The sequence below is a fragment of the Puma concolor genome, chromosome A2 (genome assembly GCF_028749965.1).
Source record: "Puma concolor isolate L17-30 chromosome A2, mPumCon1.1.hap2, whole genome shotgun sequence".
NCBI lineage: Eukaryota > Metazoa > Chordata > Mammalia > Carnivora > Felidae > Puma > Puma concolor.
This window is the reverse complement of record NC_141668.1, coordinates 43,060,303-43,079,138: the sequence shown is the minus strand read 5'-3', so window position 1 is coordinate 43,079,138 and position 18,836 is coordinate 43,060,303. Positions and strand designations below refer to the sequence as shown.

Genomic DNA, 18,836 nt, shown 5'->3' with positions numbered 1-18,836 from the left:
TACCAATATTTAGCCATAAATGTATTTTTGATAATTCTAAAAATGGAATTTATGTACCGAAATACTGTTTTGCTCATGACCTGCTCATGGAGAGCGAATAGTGTATATTAATATTATAGAAACAGTTAGTTGCATCTGTCTTTGCAATAATACAAAATCTTTGCCAATTGGTGAATAGTTTCATTAACATTTCTGACCAGAAATAGTATCTAGACTTTTGAGATTAAGGTTTTGTACTAGGCACTAGCAATCATTTCACATAATCAAAGGTATCGTTTTCTTTCATCCCACCTCAAATGCATAATCTGTCTTATAAATACTAGGGATTGAATTTCTCATGGGGTGTCCAGGAATCCTGAGGAGACAGAAAAATCAATACAGTATTCTGAGAAGCCCATAGCACAATATTTTTGAGATGCTAACAAATTGAGAATGCTTGATAGAAAGGCATCTGTATACAGGGTCAGGTGAATTTGAATTAATAGGAGAAACCAAGGATACTGTGCAGAGTAAGGTTAACTGTGATGACCTTTCTGGTTTCAAATCTCCCCTCCTCTTGCTCCTCTACCCCTACTTGGACTCAGGTTTTTCAGTGTGACCTTCTGTTTTTTCCCTTTGCCCTCTGTTGTACATCAAAACCAAGCCCAATGGGCTGGTAGAAGAGGCGATAGCATCAGTGCTGTAGTTTGATGGGGGCAGAGAGGAGTACTTGAAAGTTCTCTTTCTCCCACCTTCCCCAATGCCCAAGATGCTGGTATCCTCAATGTACGGGGCTGACGTGGAAGCATGCCATATTCAATTCCCACTGTGACTAGCTCTACCTACTCCAGTGCCCAGGAAGTACAGGCATTTCATGTGAGGACACACTGGTCCGCTTTTGATTTCTAACATCAAAATTCAAAACAGGTAAACCTAACACAGAATGTCTACTGGTTGCTCTCCCCAACATAGGTTCAGGTAAATACACATACACACACAAACCACTTTCTCTGAGAGCCTTCTTATGACCTACCACCACCATACCATTTCACTATGACCAAATGGAAAACAAAACAAAACAAAGAAGAAGACCAAAAAATGAGCCTTATGCATGATGCAGATAAATTAAAGGAGTTGAATTTAAAACTGAAAAAAGTCATCACCTTCTACGTTGACTCAAAGCAGAATGTACTTGGAGAAAGGCAACAGAACAGCTTCCCCAAAAGGCTTAGCATATCCGAGGTTTTGGGGATAAATCAAGTCTGATACTATGCAAACAACAGTGATGTATCAGGTCCTGGTGAAGTTTCTGAGGCTATTTCTGTCTCTCTGCAGAGCACTTCTTGTTTGGGTGTAAGTTCTGACACCCTAATTAAGGCGAATCGTAGAGAACGAGACACACGAAAAAGACTAGGGCATGTGGAAGACTAGTAGCAGGGACAGTGAGAGATACGTGGTAACATCTAATGTGAAGGGTTAGGGCAGGGGAGTGGATTAGGATAAAACTGAATCATTTAGAGACCGGGCAGGCTTCATCCAGGGACCACTACTGCTGGGAAGCTTCAAGAAAAGAGTGAATAGTTTTCTTTCTGATGTGGGTGGAAGTCAGACTAGCATGGGGCCCGGGAGATGGATTAAAGAATTCTTAAAATTCCTTCTAGTTCTTTGATACTAGATCCCTGTGTAACCTCTAATTCACCACATCATGGAACAATGAAGATTTCAGCCTCAGAGAGAGATAAACATGTAGAATATGACTCGTTGTGTATTCAGAGAGACTAGCAATGGGCTAATTATGCAGGGGTGTGTGTGCAGTGGTGAGGCTGGCTATAGAGGAGGTCCTAGGAGTTCAGACATGAAAAGATTAGTCAGACAGCATGATAGATTTTGAATTTGGAGCAGCAAATAATGCAGGGAAATAGACTTCATGGGCATTGTGTTCAATAATTCATGAGCTGCGGTACTCAGACAAGGCTTCTTACCTGTTAAGTTAACTTCCCACTAAGGTTCCTTCCTCTGTCCTCTGAACTTAGAGCAGCTGTAACTGCTTCCTTCCTGGCTTTTCTTGGCCTCAGATTTGATTGTAGGCCACTGAATCAGCATAAATATTAAACTATGATAAACTGAGAGATTAAGGTGTTGAGGCTTATAATGTACAAAGATCACTTGTGATACACAAAAGATTGTTTTAATAATCTAAACAGCACTTCTCAAAGGATGCTGTGAAACACTAGTTTCTTGCAATGTATCTTTCTCATTAAATGCATACATATAGAGAGAAAGGGAGAGAGAGAGAGATTTTCTACATAGTTCGGCAGTCAAATAAGTTTAGAAACGGTTTCATATTATACCTTGGAGATACATAAGGTTTTTTGCCTTATTAAAGGCTCTAATAAGCCTTATACTGAATAAATGTGTTTCTCCTTATTTAAACCAGCATTTCCAAAACTTAGTTGCCCTAGGAATCTTTTAAAAAATATATATGACATCTTGTGGAACTAATGTTTCACAGAAGTGTGTTGGGGAATATTGATGAACTATTTTTGTGTTCTCTATGTAAGCATTGAGATGGCCTAAAATCTCAGGTTGAGTTGGTTATAGGGATTTTGCTAGAGAAATTTGGAGGTTGTTCATTTACTTTGATCAACCTGGATTGAAAAATTATGTCATTCTGGACAAAACTTCACACCGAGGCTAGACTTATCTATTATTGACCAAATTCACTTGTTAGCAGATCTCTCATTTGTTTTATTCCTTCTATCTGGCTATTGAGTTGATTATTTTACTTGAAAATTGTTCTCTCCAATTTGTTGACTGTGTGGTTATTTTAATACTTAAATGAATTTTGCTAGTTTCTTGTAGAACATTTATTATAGAACATGCTTAGAAGTCCAAGGGCTTAAGCTACACTGATTTATTTTTACATGCATCACATCATGCAGCTGGTGATTCAATTCATTCTGTTTATATTCCTTTTCCCTTATCCCTAGCATTTTCCCTGAAATGTTAATTCCTGCAAATCTGACTTGATTTAGGCAATCTGAGGAAATGCAAGGGAAGGAGGCTTCTAGATTGTAAAGCACTCTACAAATGTAAAGTGATATCAATATGAACTTATTCAGTAGTTCTTTTATTGAGTATCTATTATGGTGCCACATAATGTGTCAGGGTCTGGGGCTAGAGAGCAAAGTCAAGCCTAATTCCTGTACTCAAGATGCTCAGAGTCTGGGGTGGGGTGGGCGGAGTGGAGAGACAATACATAAACTGTTTTGACAAGTGAGGTGACATTGAGGTTGAAGGAGCACACTAAGAGCACAGGAGAGAATCATCCACTCAGGTGGGGGTTGGCCTGAGGAGGCTGTCTAAAGGAACTGATCCCTGGGTGGTGAGTGTGGAAGCTTGAACAAAGGGTAACTAGATAAGACAAAGGTGAGTGTAAGTGCTCATGAAGAGATGCTCAAACTCACTAGTAACCAGGTTACATATTATCAGAATAACAATAAAATATTGTTAGATTGGAAAAAATTAAGAAGATGGACAATCTTCAGTATTGGCAAGGATACGGGGAAACAAGTATTCTCACAGACTATTTGTGGGAATATAAATTGGGATAGCTTTTTGGGGAGATTATGAAAAATTAAAATGTATACATTCAGATCTATCCATTTTTTCTTAGATGTTTATTTATTTATTTAGAATTTTTTTTTTAACATTTATTTTTGAGAGACAGAGACAGAGCATGAGCAAGGGTGGGGCAGAGAGGGAGGGAGACACAGAATCTGAAGCAGGCTCCAGGCTCTAGCTGTCAGCACAGAGCCCGACATGGGCTCGAACCCATGAACCGTGGGATCATGACCTGAGCCGAAGTCAGATGCTTAACGGACTGAGCCACCAAGGCGCTCCTCTCTCCATTTTTTTCTAAATAAATTGTCACATGTATTCATAAAGAGAACTGTAGGATGTTCATTATGGCATTATTGGGTATCGTGAGGATTTGGAATGGACTGTCCATCAGTACGATGCTATGAAATACCACGCAGAATTGTTCAAGAATGGAGAGTGCTTTGAGAAGTATTGTTAAAGCAAAGCATTAATTTACAGTGTATTATACACTGTTTAACGCCACTTATGGGGAGATTTTAATGAAATATTTCTTTATGTACCGATTTACACACGTAATCACACAGAAGGGATCTGAACAAAATCACGCTAAATTGATAATAGGGCTTTCTCCTGGGAAGGGGGGTGGAATTGGGGGAAAGCTTTGGCTTTTTACTATAAATATACCTCAGTATGTTTTGTAAGATGAAAATGTATTCATTATTTGAGTAATTAAATTAAAAAGTGAAAATTTAGAAATGAGTGGCATCAAGGGAGAAGTTTTGCAGGTGGAGAGATTTGTCAGTATATGGCAGGAAGAGTCCTTGGCTAGGAGTTACGGCTTCTACAGATGGTCCTTCTGGCCCAAAGGGCAGCGCCCTGAGCCTTCATTCCATCCCTTCTTGCTTTCTCCATCCTTCCTTGCTTCCTTCCTTCATCCACCTTTCTTTCCCTGTTGGAACTTCCTCTCACTAACAGCATACTGTAGGATTTCTCATCTAGAAATGATTCCCCACAAGCTATCACTCCTTTTCTCTTCTCCCTTTAATGGGGAAGGTTTTAATTTTTTATTTATTTTAATATTTATTTATTTTTAAGAGAGAGAGACACACATAGAGAGCATGAATGGGGGAGGGGCAGAGAGCGAGGAAGACACTGAATCCAAAGCAGTCTCCAGGCTCCGAACTGTCAGCACAGAGCCCGACTGGAGAAGGTGGAGAAGCTCAAACTCAGGAACCTTGGGATCATGACCTGGGTTGAAGTCAGGCAGTTAACTGATTGAGCCACCCAGGCGTCCCAAAGGGAACTTACTAAATAAGTTGTTGATGCTCACTTCCCTTATCACCTCCTGGAAACTACTCTCTGCAGTCAGGTTTCCATCTCCCCCCACTGAGACATCTCTGGCCAGTCTCCCTTGATCACCGCCCTGCACCCACAGTCCTCTTTCTCTGTTCCAGTCCTCCTCTGCCTCTGGCAGCATTTGGCTGAAAGTCACTTCTCCTTTGGAAACACTTTCTTCCCTTGGTCTCTAGGCTGCTGAACCCTTCTAGTTTTCTCTCTACTTTGAGAGCTATTTCTTCCTTTTTAAAATTTATTTAGAGGTTTATTTACTTAGAAAGAGCATGAGTAGGGGAGGAGCAGAGAGAGTGAGAGAGAGAATCCCAAGCAGGCTCTGCACTGTCAGTGTGGAGCCCCATGCGGAGCTTGAACTCATGAACAGTGAGATCATGACTTGAGCTGAAATCAAGAATCCCACCCTTAACCCACTAAGCCACGAGGCACCCCAAGGACTATTCCTTCCTTATCTTCTCTTCCTGAACCTCTAAATGTTGGCACCCCTCCCCCCAGCTTCTGTCCACAGCCACATTTCTTTTTCACACTCATTCTCTGAAACAGAAGTTCTCAATTTGTTGCTCTCAGAACCATTTTATATCTTAAAGTTACTGAGGAACCCAGAGAGATTTTTAAAGAAAATTAAATGTGAATTATACCTGTCAATATTATATGTTAGAAATCAAAACTTAGAAATTTAAAAGAATATTTAATTATTGATTCATTTAAAATAATAATAATAATAAAAATAAACCCATTACATGTTAACATAAGTAACATATTTTTTTCTGAAAAATATATATTTTCCAACCCTTCCTCCAATTAGTGGGAAAAATGGCATCGTCTTACACTTTTTCAAATTTCTTTACTGTCTGACTTAATAGAGGGCAGTCTGGGTTCTCATCTCTGCTTCTGCATTAAATCTGTGGTGGTATGTTGTTTTGATGGAATTATGTGAAGAAAGTCTCATCTTCAACATACAGTTAGTTGTAAAAGGGAGTAACATTTTAATATCTTTTTAAAAATGTTTATATTTATTTTTGAGAGAGAGAGAGCACAAGTGTGTGCACACGTGCACGTGCGTGGCAGAGGGGCAGAGAGAGAAGGGGACAGAGGATCTGAAGTGGGCTCCATGCTGATAGCAGAGAGCCTGATGGCTGGACTTGAACTCACGAACTGCAACATCATGACCTGAGCCAAAGTCAGACCCCTAACCGACAGAGCCTCCCAGGCACCTCTACTTTTTCAGATAAGTATGGACAGTCTTCTTTGATTCTATACCAAAACTTGAGATGTGGTATTACTTTAAAGATTGATTAGTTGTCATGTGGAATCTGAAATTATATCAATGAACTTTTGCACCACATCACATTAAAATGCATTGGTCTATCTTGTACTTTGAATGGATCTTTTACCCATGCATGGTTTTATACATCATATACTGGTCATTTAGAAAATATTGGCTCACTGAGTTATGTGGATATTTTAAATGTTGATACATTTTATGATACAATATTGAAAAATCATACTTGTTGCTAGCACTACATATCAGGAAAGTTTTGGGTATTAGGAAGCTGTCAAGTTCATAACAGAAAATACAAGTTTTCAAAAACTCAGAATTTTCTTTGAAAGCTGAAATTTTATGATTAACGGTCAATACTGTTGGTTGTTTTCCTTGAAGCTCCTTCATTTCAGATACACTATCTGCCACATATCCAATCTGAATAACTATAATTTATTTTCTAGATCTTTTAAATAAAACCAGTGTTCCATGAAAAACTGACTAATTCAGCTCTCAGCTCCCTCACAAAAGTGCTTTTTCTTAAGAAAATCATATTTTTTCTTATGCAGTACAAGTGCTTTATGCATACCTCCCATTTCATCTGATGAAATTATTAAAAAATCATGGACATACTTTAAAAAAATTAATAATTCTTCTGCTCAGTAGGTGAACTTTTCAGGGGAAGCTGCCCTCCACCCCCGGGCTATTTTTTAAAACGAGGGTTGTGTAGAGGTGAAGATCACAGTGACTATAAACATAGTTTGGCGCCACTGCCTTTATTCATGCTCAGATGTCAACAATTTCACCCACCATGTTTTTGTGCCATCAGTACCAATGGCTACACAGTGCAAAAGGCAAATACTGTTTTGGTACTGTTGTGAAAGTAATTTTTACCTTGTGGATCCCTCGAAAAGGCCTGAGAGACCCACCTCCCAGCAGTCCACAGACCACACTTGGAGAATCTCTGATGTAGACTGTATTTCACTCCAATCAGCCTCACCTAACTTCAAATGACCACCTCTCTGGCTAATTATTTGTTTTGCAAAGTATAATTATAAGATGACTAATCATTTGCACTTACATCACATGTAATTTTTGAATAATGGATTTAATAAGGTTATTAAGTCCATTAGTGTTTAGTACTTACATGTCTTTTTTTAAAACATGAAATTAGGTTAGCAAATCTTAGCTGCAAATCCCTTCTCTCCAATTTTCTGTTTTTAACACCCCAAGTGACTTGGTTTGGAATTATACACTACTTTTCAAAATTGTTCTCTCATATAACGTCTATTGGGTTGGAGAGAATAGATAACCTTTAACACTCAGATTCTAGGACACTGCTCATCAAAGATGTGTGTTTAAATGTCCTTGAATAGCATTACTGTGTCTCTTTTCACAGTAGCTTTGTCTATTTCTTTCTAAGCGTGTACTATGTTTCTGGCCCCAAATAGCAAATCTAAGCCAGTGGCAGAGGGAGCGACATTTGTTCTACAAAATTCCATGTAGTTGGCACCCACTTATGTTGACCTACTGATCTCACTCTTCTCTTTCCAGCTTGATATGGTAACTTCGGTAATTGCTTTTGGTTCCTTTGGCTTTCATGATTTTTAATGGCTAACTTCACCTTTTATTTTTAAAGCTCTGATTGCTGCCCTGTTTTTCCTCCCTCTGCTCTCCAGCTTTGAAGGACTTCTCTACCATTTACCCCTGGCCTGCAGAACTCCACTGACTGGACCATCTCCTGGACCCACTTTCAGAAGGGGTTTTGGACACCATAAATGCTCACGTTAGATGTGGTTAGGTTCAGGTGCTTATGTTTGTTAAGGGTTTGGAGTTACCAGGTTCTCTTTCTGAGGTTTGCTTAGAGGAAATAGTACCCATAAAGGACAATCAATTATGGAGTGCTACTTAAACCAGTAGCTGGTCAAGTAGCCAGCACCACACAGTGCAGGGATTATGATGCAGATGCTCAAACTTTATGGCACAACAACCCTGGCCCTAGATAAACATGGTTCCTAGAAAATTTCAGGCTCTGACCCATAAAATTAGCCAAGTCTTATCTGAAGGCACGGTCAGTTAAGGGGTGGAGAAAAGCATATTTGGTGGGGAGAAGCAGGAGCATATCTTCTCAACAGCTTCCTCCAATGTTTCTAAACCAAGCAGCATCAGGAAGGTAGGATGTGGACTTCAATAACACGTTGCCCTAAAGCCACTAAACTTTAATACTGGGGAGAACTTCAGAGATTGCTAGGTGCAACTCAACTTCAACATATAAATGAGGTCCAGGACTGCTGTATATTCCACTGAAGGCCATACAGAACCAGAACCCTTGTACCTGTAAAAGTGGTCTTCCTCCTGCTCTACCACACCAACTCACAGGGCTCTGGAGTTTTAGATATTGCTTTAACTAGAAGTCCTTCCTTCCTGAATTTTGGTATTGTTTCCCATACTTCCATATGTGTTACTGGGCCTTGTGTTCTTTAACTTAAATAGGATTTTTTTCTCTTACATTAGTTGCTTTTGAACATGATCTGAACATGAAGTACTATTTTTAATTAAAAAAATACCCATTTCTTCTCACTTACAATTATAGTTCCCTTCTCTAATGTTGGCTATTGGGCTCCCAGCTCCCATGCTACCAACCTCATAGGGTGGGTTTTTGTTTTGTTTTGTTTTCGGTTTTTTTTTTTGTCTTTGAACCACTCAATTACTTTCAGAATCACATTGGGAAAACAAAATAAAACACATGGTTTTAAACGATATTGCTTTTGGAATTTTCTCGAGCCTAAGATCAAGAGAACAGATTTTTGTTAATGTCGAATCAACTGAAGGATGTAAAGATTTGTGAAAGTAAGGGGTTGTATTTGTCTTTTAATGCATACATGTAATTTCAATTAGTTACATTTACCTCATAAAAATATTAAATTTTGAGGGAGGAGGGTATGTTGGAAAAAGAAAAGGAAGGTAACCATTTTCTCTCCCAAGCAACATCTTTTTGCTTGCTTTCTTTCTCTCTTTCTTTCTTCTCTCTTTCTTTCTCTCTTTCTTTCTTTCTTTCTTTCTTTCTTTTCTTTCTTTCTTTTCTTTTCTTTTCTTTTTCTTCTTTCTTTCTTTCTTAAGTTTATTTATTTATTTTGAGAGAGACAGAGAGCACAAACAGGGGAGGGGCAGAGAGAGATGATAGAGAGCCAATGCAGAGCCAGATGTGGGGCTAGAACTCATGAAACTGTGAGATCATTATCTGAGCCGAAACCAAGAGTCTAATGCCCAACTGACTGAGCTACCCAGGCACCATGCATCCTTTGCTTTCAAAGGTACATTTTCTAAAGAACATTGTTAATACCCAAAGCATGATGCTGATCACAGATAATAAGAAGCACTATCTACAGATCCAGTTGAAGAGAGAAATCCATAAATTCTATCCCATTTTGATAAGCATTTGGACTCAGAAGAACATGCTCAAAATGCCCGTGGAAACTGCCCATGTCGTTCATACATGTTGCTTTCTGGGTCAATATTCTTTTCATTCTCCTGATTCCAGCAGAAGAGGATCTTCTAATCTCTAATCTAATCTTCTAATCTCCCTAATATTTTTTACACGCTTTATAAATCTTTGTTATTTTAAGAAGGGGATTGGCCCAGCCTAGATTATCTGCAGTATATAATTTGCATGAGATTATAGAAATGGTTTAACAGGACCTACTGCTGGGAGGGATGTCTTGAATGGTGACACACACATGACTATCATGCTGCTATGTGTCTGTTTACTGGCGGAATCTGCTACAACTCAGATTTCAGAGAATTTCCTTTTCTGTCAAATGGAACTGAATATATTTCCCCCATTCCAGCTGGGTGGCAAAGAACACAGGCATAGTACACACAAACAGGTGGCAGAAAGAGCTCTTGGAGAGAAACGACTAGATAGCCTGGGGCCCCACAAACACATAGAGAGAAAAGCCCTTGCAGGGTATGTGACCCTACAGCATGCCAGCTGTGCTGCGCACATTCTTAGAAACACAACAGATAAGGACAGTACCTGGAGTCAGTGATGAGTAAGTTGCAGAACCAGATGGAAGTTTTGTAAATGGCAACACAGAGCCTGATACAAGAAGGTGCTAAGTCAGCACCAACTAGCTTAGGATAGGGATGACTTTCACCTAACGCACACCTAGCCAGTCACCTCCTTTGTGAGATGGTGTTAGAATGTCTCTGCACAGCCCTTATAAGGATTATAAACCCTGAGTGGCTAAAGACTGGCAACTCTCCTCTCCCTTTCTCCCCACTGCCTTTCTCCTATGGGCATCTGTCTGCTGCTGGGCTCTGATAGGATGGTGGTGGATGCAGCCATGGGACTGGAGGGCTAGTGGGATTCCACCCTGAGAAGGGAGCAAACCCCTAGTCTGAGGACAGAAGAGACACAGAAGGACATTGGTTCCCCCTGTCACCCCCTCACTAAAATCTAAAAACAACTGAACAGCCTGCTTGGGAGCAGGAGCTATTTTGGGGCAGAGTTTTTGGGAAAATTAGATGTAGGAGATGTGGGGCAACTGTTGGTGAGTGTGAGCTATAAGTGGAAGAGATAAGGAAACCAGTTTTCCCTTCAACTGGGCCCTGCTGAGTGGATTCTTCTTTCACTCTTTGGATGACTCCAAGGAAGATTTAAACTACTTGGCAATTGTTTTATTTTTTATTTTATTTTTTTAAATGTTTATTTCTGAGACAGAGAGAGACAGAGCATGGGTGGGGGAGGGGAAGAGGGAGAGGGAGACACAGAATCCGAAGCAGGCTCCAGGCTCTGAGCTGTCAGCACAGAGCCTGACACGGGGGCTCGAACACACAAACCATGAGATCATGACCTGAGCCGAAGTCGGTCGCTCAACTGACTGAGCCACCCAGGCGCCCCATTGGCAATTGTTTTAAACATCAGACTGGTATTTCCTCAATGGCAACCTTGTGAAGCTTTAGGTCAAAAGGTGGCTGAATTTTATAGGGTTCAACATAAAGTTAAACTTCCATTAAAAATGTAATAAACTAGGGGCGCCTGGGTGGCGCAGTCGGTTAAGCGTCGACTTCAGCCAGGTCACGATCTCGTGGTCCGTGAGTTCGAGCCCCGCGTCAGGCTCTGGGCTGATGGCTCAGAGCCTGGAGCCTGTTTCCGATTCTGTGTCTCCCTCTCTCTCTGCCCCTCCCCCGTTCATGCTCTGTCTCTCTCTGTCCCAAAAATAAATAAACATTGAAAAAAAAATTAAAAAAAAAATGTAATAAACTATATCCATTTCTCATTCATAATGTATTCCTTTGTTGTTGTCATAAAAGCTTTAATTTAGAGAAATCTCCAGGTGTTTTTGTACTGGATTGGTGGAGGCCAGTTAAATTTTGTTTTCTCACTTTCAGTGTTGACAGTGGGGAGATAGGTAAGAGTCTTTTTTCCAGAAAGCTGCTTCAGCTTGGCTATCTCTGGATGTGTTCCAGGTGACAAAAATAATAGCAAGTGCAGCTGAAGAAAGAGAGGCTAAGCCTGGTGCTCAGGGGGCCCCAGACCACCGGGAGTATGGGGCCCATAGAAAGGGAGCCCCTGATTGACCTTTGAAACAATGCATGCCATGTCTCCCCATGGAGAGGGCTTCTCTGATTCTTAGTCATTTCTCCATCCCATCGCTATTCTCTCAAAGTGACAAAGACTACAGAGAGCAACATTCTTGCAGGTAGAATGAAAAAAAAAATCATAAAGTTTGGGCATTGGGGACCAGGAGGACCCCTGCTCACCAAATTACTCTCTGATATAGTGTTCCATGATGACAGATCCCACCATTTCACATTAATGTGGGTCCCTGGTCAAGTTTCTTAACCTGTCTATGTAACCCTTAGATTCCTCAACTGTGAAATGCAGAAATTAATGCCAGCTCCCTCACAAAGAGATGAAATGAGAAAAATCTCTACATAACACTCAGGGTAGTGATTTGCATACAGTGAATGTCTCATGAAGGTTACTTCTTGCTCTCCCTATCACTGATACTGTTAACATTATTACACTAACCTCATTTTTCATGTGATTAAACTTGAAAACATACACCTAAACTTGAAAATGCATCCCCTTTGCTTTCCCTATATTCACAGATGATTCCTACATTATTATCAATGCCCTTTCCTGAAGATTGGTTATCATTTCCTGTTTTTTCTCTACCTCTTTCATTACACCAATCTTGTAAATCCTTTAGGGTTTGGGCCCCTGGCCTGACACCCCAAAAGGAAGAGGCTATTGACTAATTCTATGAATTATTTCTTCAATGAATCTGTAGCTCTGTGTTGAGAGTTGTCTGTGGCACATCTTTCTTGTATTATCATTATTTGTACATTTGTCTAATCTGCCCTATTTGATTTTAATTGGTTGCAGAGACAGGTCAAACCCCATTTACCTTTGAAACATCTGTAGCATATATTCCTGATTAGGTAGTAAGTATTTAGTAAGTATTTGTAGATGAATGAGTGAAGACAATAAGGTAATAATCAAATAATTTATTTATGATATATAATGTCCTCCATTAAATAAAAAAATGTGGTGCTAACCTATGAATGGCTGCCCCCAGGCTCTGAGTAAACACCCAATCACACATAGCAAATTGGGTTTGTGTGTCACTCAGATTTGCCATACATTGTTTCTACCTTCAAATCCAGAGCATTGAAGCCAGGGTGATTCCAGGACCTTGAGACTTGCCTATTAATTTTAGCCATTACCTTTATGGATATTAATTTCTGAGAGTAAATAATCAAGTAAACTTTCTTGTCCCTTGAATGAGAAATAGTCAGTGATGCGTTTATGTCTTATCCACTAGAGGTCAACTCTACAGCCCCTGCAATGAGAATATTCCCTCCTTGCGAACACTGATAAAATTCAATTTGCATTACATCCCCCTGCATAGTGGACTCTATGTCAGTGGTAGGTTTCTTGTATGTTACTCATGTTCTAGAAGCAATTCCTAATAATTCTCGTTTCAACATCTTGGGAGCAAGCCCCATCTCTTGTTCTTTCCTTACATAGATATGTTGAAATGTTTAAAGGTACTCAAACATACATACCCACTAATGGAGTCCAGAAACCCAGTAGCACCAGAGATTTGGGGCCAGTTGAGCTCATTGGTAAGAGCTGTTGGTAAATTGATGAAGGATTTCTAAAGAAAACATAAAGTGGTGATTATAAAAATGGTCATTTGTTTTTTACAGGTAGTAACATTATCCATTGCCTAGGCGGTGTTCTCTGTCTTTCTCACTCTCTTTTTCTTAATCTATTTCTTTAAGAGGCTTTGGTATATAAAGCGTATGCCACTCTATCATCAGGGACTTCACAAAGATCAGCATCACTCATGAACTGGCTTCCATTCAGCTTCTGTGAAAGATGCGAAATGCGTGGCAGCTTATACTCATCCCTCATTTGAAAGGGATGCTTCAGTAGATGGGTAAACTTTCCACTCTTAAATTTGCTGAGATTTTCTCCATATTTATTTTAGATATTCAGGAAATCAACTGCCCAAACAATAATAATACCCAAGCCCCCAGCAAGAATGCCTTCCCTGAGTTCAAAGCCATGTCCTCAGTCAATAAGATAGTGTCTCCTGACCTCCTTGGGAGTCTCAGGCACCTTTGGGAATCTAATTTTGGTTTCTTTCCTCACAAAGATGCACATATATTCAACACGGCCTATGATTTCAAGGGGTTCACATACCCCCTGTATCTCTTACACAGTCTCGGGCTCAAGAACTCCTGACACAGAGTGTTGACAAAACCAGGATTGATTTGAACCATGTTTCTATGGCTTGTGCAAAATCATAGAGAAAAAACATTGCCAGCTATGTCCCCTTATTATTCCTTTTATAAATGCCCTCTGGGATAAACCTCTACTCTGGTCTAATTTCTAGAAAAAGCTTATCTAGACTGATGTTTTCAGAATAGGGTTGCCAAATTTAGCAAATAAAAATAGAGGATGCCCAGTTAAATTTGAGTTTCAATACACAAAACGTATGGGGTGCCGTTGGTTAAGCATCTGACTTCAATTCAATTCATGATCTCACGGTTCATGGATTCTGGGCCCCATGTAGGGCTCTGTGCTGAAAGCTCAGAGCCTGGAGCCTGCTTCAGATTCTGTGTTGTCCCCTCTCTCTTTCTGCCATTCCCCTGCTCTGTCTCTCTGTCTCAAAAATAAATAGTCTTAAAAACAAAACCGGGGCGCCTGAGTGGCTCAGTCGGTTAAGCGTCCGACTTCAGCTCAGGTCACGATCCTGCGGTTTGTGAGTTTGAGCCCCGCGTGGGGCTCTGTGCTGACAGCGCGGAGCCTGGAGCCTGCTTCAGATTCTGTGTCTCCCTCTCTCTCTGCCCCTCCCCTGTTCACTCTCTGTCTCTTAATAATAAATTAACATTAAAAAAATTAAAACAAGCAAAAAAACCCCACAAAAAACCCCCCAAAATGTGGTGTCTATATACAATGGAATATTATTCAGTCTTCAAGAAGAAGGAGATTTCTGACCCATGCTTAAAGATGGGTGAAACTTAAGGACATTATGCTAAGTGAAATAAACCAGTTTCATAAAAAGATAAATACTGTATAATTCCACTTATAGAAGATATTTAGAGCTGTCAAATTCATAGACACAGAAAGTAGAAAGGTGGTTGCCAGGGGCTGGGAGTGGATGTAGAATGAGGAGCTGCCATTTAATGGGTACAGAGTTGTAGTTTTGCAAGATGAAAAAGTGTCGGAGATTGGTTGCACAGCAATGTGATATACTTAACACTACTGAACTGTACAGTTAAAGGTAGGTAAGATTATAAATTTTATGTTGCAAGTATTTTATCACAATTTAAAAAAATTAGTACACAAAAGATTGAATTTCAGGTAAACAAAGAATAATTTTTGGCATAAGTGTGTCCTGTGCAATGTTTGGAACATGTTTACACTTAAAAAGTTGTTTGTTATGCATCTGAAGTTCAAATTTAACTGGGTGTCCTGTATTTTACCAGGGAATCTCAGTTTGGATACACACTCTGAAATCCAATGCTTCCTTTTTGCCCTGGCTGACAGGAAGCCTCAATGCCTGGTTGCAGGAAGCAGTTTATCTCAGGTACGTAGTGTCTTCTCCTCCATGTGCCCTTGGGCTTCTCAACATTGAAAACCTATGCCTCCTTTGGATAAACATGAAAACCTTGGGTCTTCCTTTAATGCTTATTTTAAAATGAAAAATAAACTAAGGATAATGTCTAAAGGCAAATCCTATCAAAGCAATTGTGGCACAGAATACAAGTTTTCAAATTGCCTATGGCCCTTCCCCTGTTTGCTTCCTTAGTTATGATGTTACTTATGATGATCCTTATCCTGTCTCCTAAAGAGAGCCTAAATGTGGAGGCTATGAGGGAAGGAAAAGCCACACTTCTCTCTCATTAACCACTTGAAAATGTATCATTATTATTTTTTCTTATTACAAAGTATACTTACTTGTTATAGAACTCAAATATATAATAATTTACAATATAGAAAGTCTCTCATCACTTTCCCTTAAGAGATAATCATTGTGAGGTAACCACTGTTAACACCTTGTGAGCTACCTATCGACATCTATATCATATCTGTATCTATGCCTATATCTATCTATATCTATATCATCTATATCTATATCTATATCTATATCTATATCTATACCTAAAGCTATCTATAGATGAACATTATATATGTGTTCAGAATAGGGTTGCCAATGGTTATGAATCTACCATCATTCTTTAAACTTGGAAAAACTCAAAACTCAAGTAGTTTTCCTAGTGTCAGGGTGTGATGGTTCCTACCATCATATAGAGAATGAGTACTCAAAATAAAATAAAATTTATTTCTCAACTGTGGACTGTAATGGGTTGAATTGTGTCCTCCAAAAAGGCATGTGAAAGGCCTAACCCTCGACATTTCAGAATGTGACCTTATTTGTAATAGGGGGCCATTGCAGATGCAATTAGTTAAGATGAGGTCATACTGAAATAGGATGTGTCCCTAATGCACTATGACTGGTCTCTTCACAAGAAGAAGAAGAAGAGACACAGAGACACAGGGGCAAGACCATGTAATGATGGAGGCAGAAACTGGAGTCAAAGAACAAGTCAAGGAGCACCAAGGATCGCCAGTGATCACTGGAAGCTAGAAGAGAGGCATGGAACAGATTCTCAGATCTGTCAGAAGGAAACATCCTGCTGACACCTTGATCTCAGATTTTCAGCCTCCAGAACTGTGTGAACATTAAAGGCATTCAGTGTGTGATACTTTGTTGCAGTGGTCCAAGGAAACTATGGCATGGTCTGAACTGGACAATTTGCTTGCAGTTCTTATCATTCTTATTCAGAGGTCCAAGATACGACCTTCTACTGTGTTCATTTACTTCTCAAAATAAGTCATGTAACAAACAAATAAGTTCACACATAGCAGTTGTCCTGTGGTGCCTTGCCCTGTTTTCCTTGGCTCTGTGAGCTTTCTCCTTCCACATGTCAATCCCAAGGACCCCATCCTTATTCTTATCCCAAGGGTGATTTTCAGCACAGTGGGGGCAGGAAGTGGAAGAGAGGTGACTGGAAAGGATGGCTTCTTGGGATTAACTATGCTGGTTAGCAACAAAATAATGTATTATCATTAATAATTATAATAATTATGTATTAATAAAATAATAATAATGTGCAATTATGGTTTATCTCTATCTAAGGAGCAGAAACAGGCGATGGAAAAGAGGCTCCTGATGAATCTTGAAGCACCATGCAGTTCCAGTGACTGGCACTTTGTCACCCCTTAGCAGGAGGCACCCGCCACTTTCTGCTCAAAACTCCACCATTATTGTGAGTCAGATACTCTCTGTTTTGGTTTCTGTTCCTCCTGCCACTATAAATCAAGTGTCTTCTCTGTTTTTTTTTTTTTTAATCTTATTTTTTCCCTAGGTCTTTCTGTTTACAATGTGTGTTTGCTGTAGGATTTGAGAATATTCAATTCTTCCAGAGAAGACAAGAAAAGTAAACAGAATGGATGAAACTCATAAGACTTGTTAGGCAGAGATAGTGAATAAGCAGGTGGCTTGTGATATGTAGACAGAATACGTGAGCTGTGTTAAGTGAGTCAGTAGCCTATAGAGCATATTGAGAGTTAAAGGAACAATACAACACTCCCCAATACCACACTCTCTCTCTCTCTCTCTCTCTCCTTTTTCTCAGTCCTCTGCATCATGACAACCCCAGATTTGGGGAACTGGGCACGGAACTAGGCTTCTGATTTGGGATGGGCCTGCTCTCTCTTTCATAGGGAGTTAGACAGGAACCCTGCTGGCAGGGAGGTGTGCCTGATGCTCTCTGCAGCCTGGAGCAGTAACGGAGGGGATGGCAGTTCTGAAGCGTGCCAGCCAAGTTGGGAAAGGCTTTACTCTAAAAATGCAGAAGCTCTACTTCTGTGTCTGGCTCTACAAAGACAGTGAAACTCCACGGTTTGGATATGACACATTGGAAATGGGTTCCATAGTCTATCCAGCCCCATTCTCAGTCAGGGGTGGGTGATAAAGTGTTTATCTTCCCAGTGGGGGGGGGGGGGCGGAGAGCAGATGTTGAGAGAGAGTTAGGACAGAGGAGAAAATGGCCGGCAGCCTTGTCTTGGGTAGTGGGGTCTCTCAATTCAGTCTCTCTGGATCAATCCCTTCATCTCAAATATCTGGGAGAATCCTGGACTTCTTGCTGCTCTTGAAAAAAGCCCCAACCAGTCCTGGAATCATCCCCACCAGGATTTAAGCTGGAGCAGATGGCAGCTGATGCTGAATCACAGTGGGGACCAGGGTGGCTTTGTATCTCACAGCCGAAGTCCTGGAAAGCCCAGGAAGGTCAGCTGCATAGGTTTGTCCTGGTCACTCAATTAACCTTGAAATAGCATGCATTTGTGCTTTCCTGGTTAAATGTTTCAGACTTCATTTATGGTGTTCTGGTGAAGTTTTACTATTCTTGGCTGTGCAAAACCAGGGGCTTTACCTTTGTGTCAGTTTTGGTATCTCCGATGGCTGTAGAATATTACTCTCTTTAACAGGAATGTTGGGAGGGTCAAAGGACAGTGAGGGGAGCAGCTTGACAAGTAGAAGCCCCACACTGTGTAAAGAATCATGTTTGGGTGGATTATATAGTGTCCCTTCCAAGTGGATTGTCCCAGGTTTAAGAGGAATGAATTTTATTGCAGATAATAGAAAACATTTGAGCAGACAAATAGAAGCCCCAACATACTTTTTCTTCCTTAGTAAATTTGGTAGATAAAAATGAGAAGTAATGGCCATTAATAGCAAAGGTTTTATAGACCCTAGCAAAAAGAGAATGTTTAAGTCATATCACATTAAACACTAAAAGCCTTATTCACGCAACATTATACCCAAGATATTTCAGGCATTTAAGGCAGGAAAGATGCAAATTAGGATCTCCCTCATCAACTCCTGCTTATTCCTCTTGAGCATTTATGTTCTCAGAAAACTTGTCTTAAATGTACCTTAAATGTACATATGTAGAAAGACTTAATGTTTACCAAGAAAAATTTCCCAAATTTGTAAAGAGCATCAGAAACTCAATGAGTGATAAATCAACTGCCTCATTGCTTCAGATTTTCTTC

General features: G+C 40.0%; 1 protein-coding gene across 3 annotated transcripts in view; it reads right to left on the bottom strand.

Moving 5' to 3' along the window:
* The window catches only part of AOAH (acyloxyacyl hydrolase), a 168,282-nt gene that overhangs the window by 56,369 nt on the left and 93,077 nt on the right, over positions 1-18,836 (bottom strand). For all 3 annotated transcript variants that reach the window (XM_086692545.1, XM_025929252.2, XM_086692554.1), the window contains exon 13: positions 13,271-13,362. In XM_086692545.1, coding sequence (XP_086548671.1) covers positions 13,271-13,362 — 92 coding nt within the window. The remainder of the gene's footprint in view (positions 1-13,270; positions 13,363-18,836) is intronic.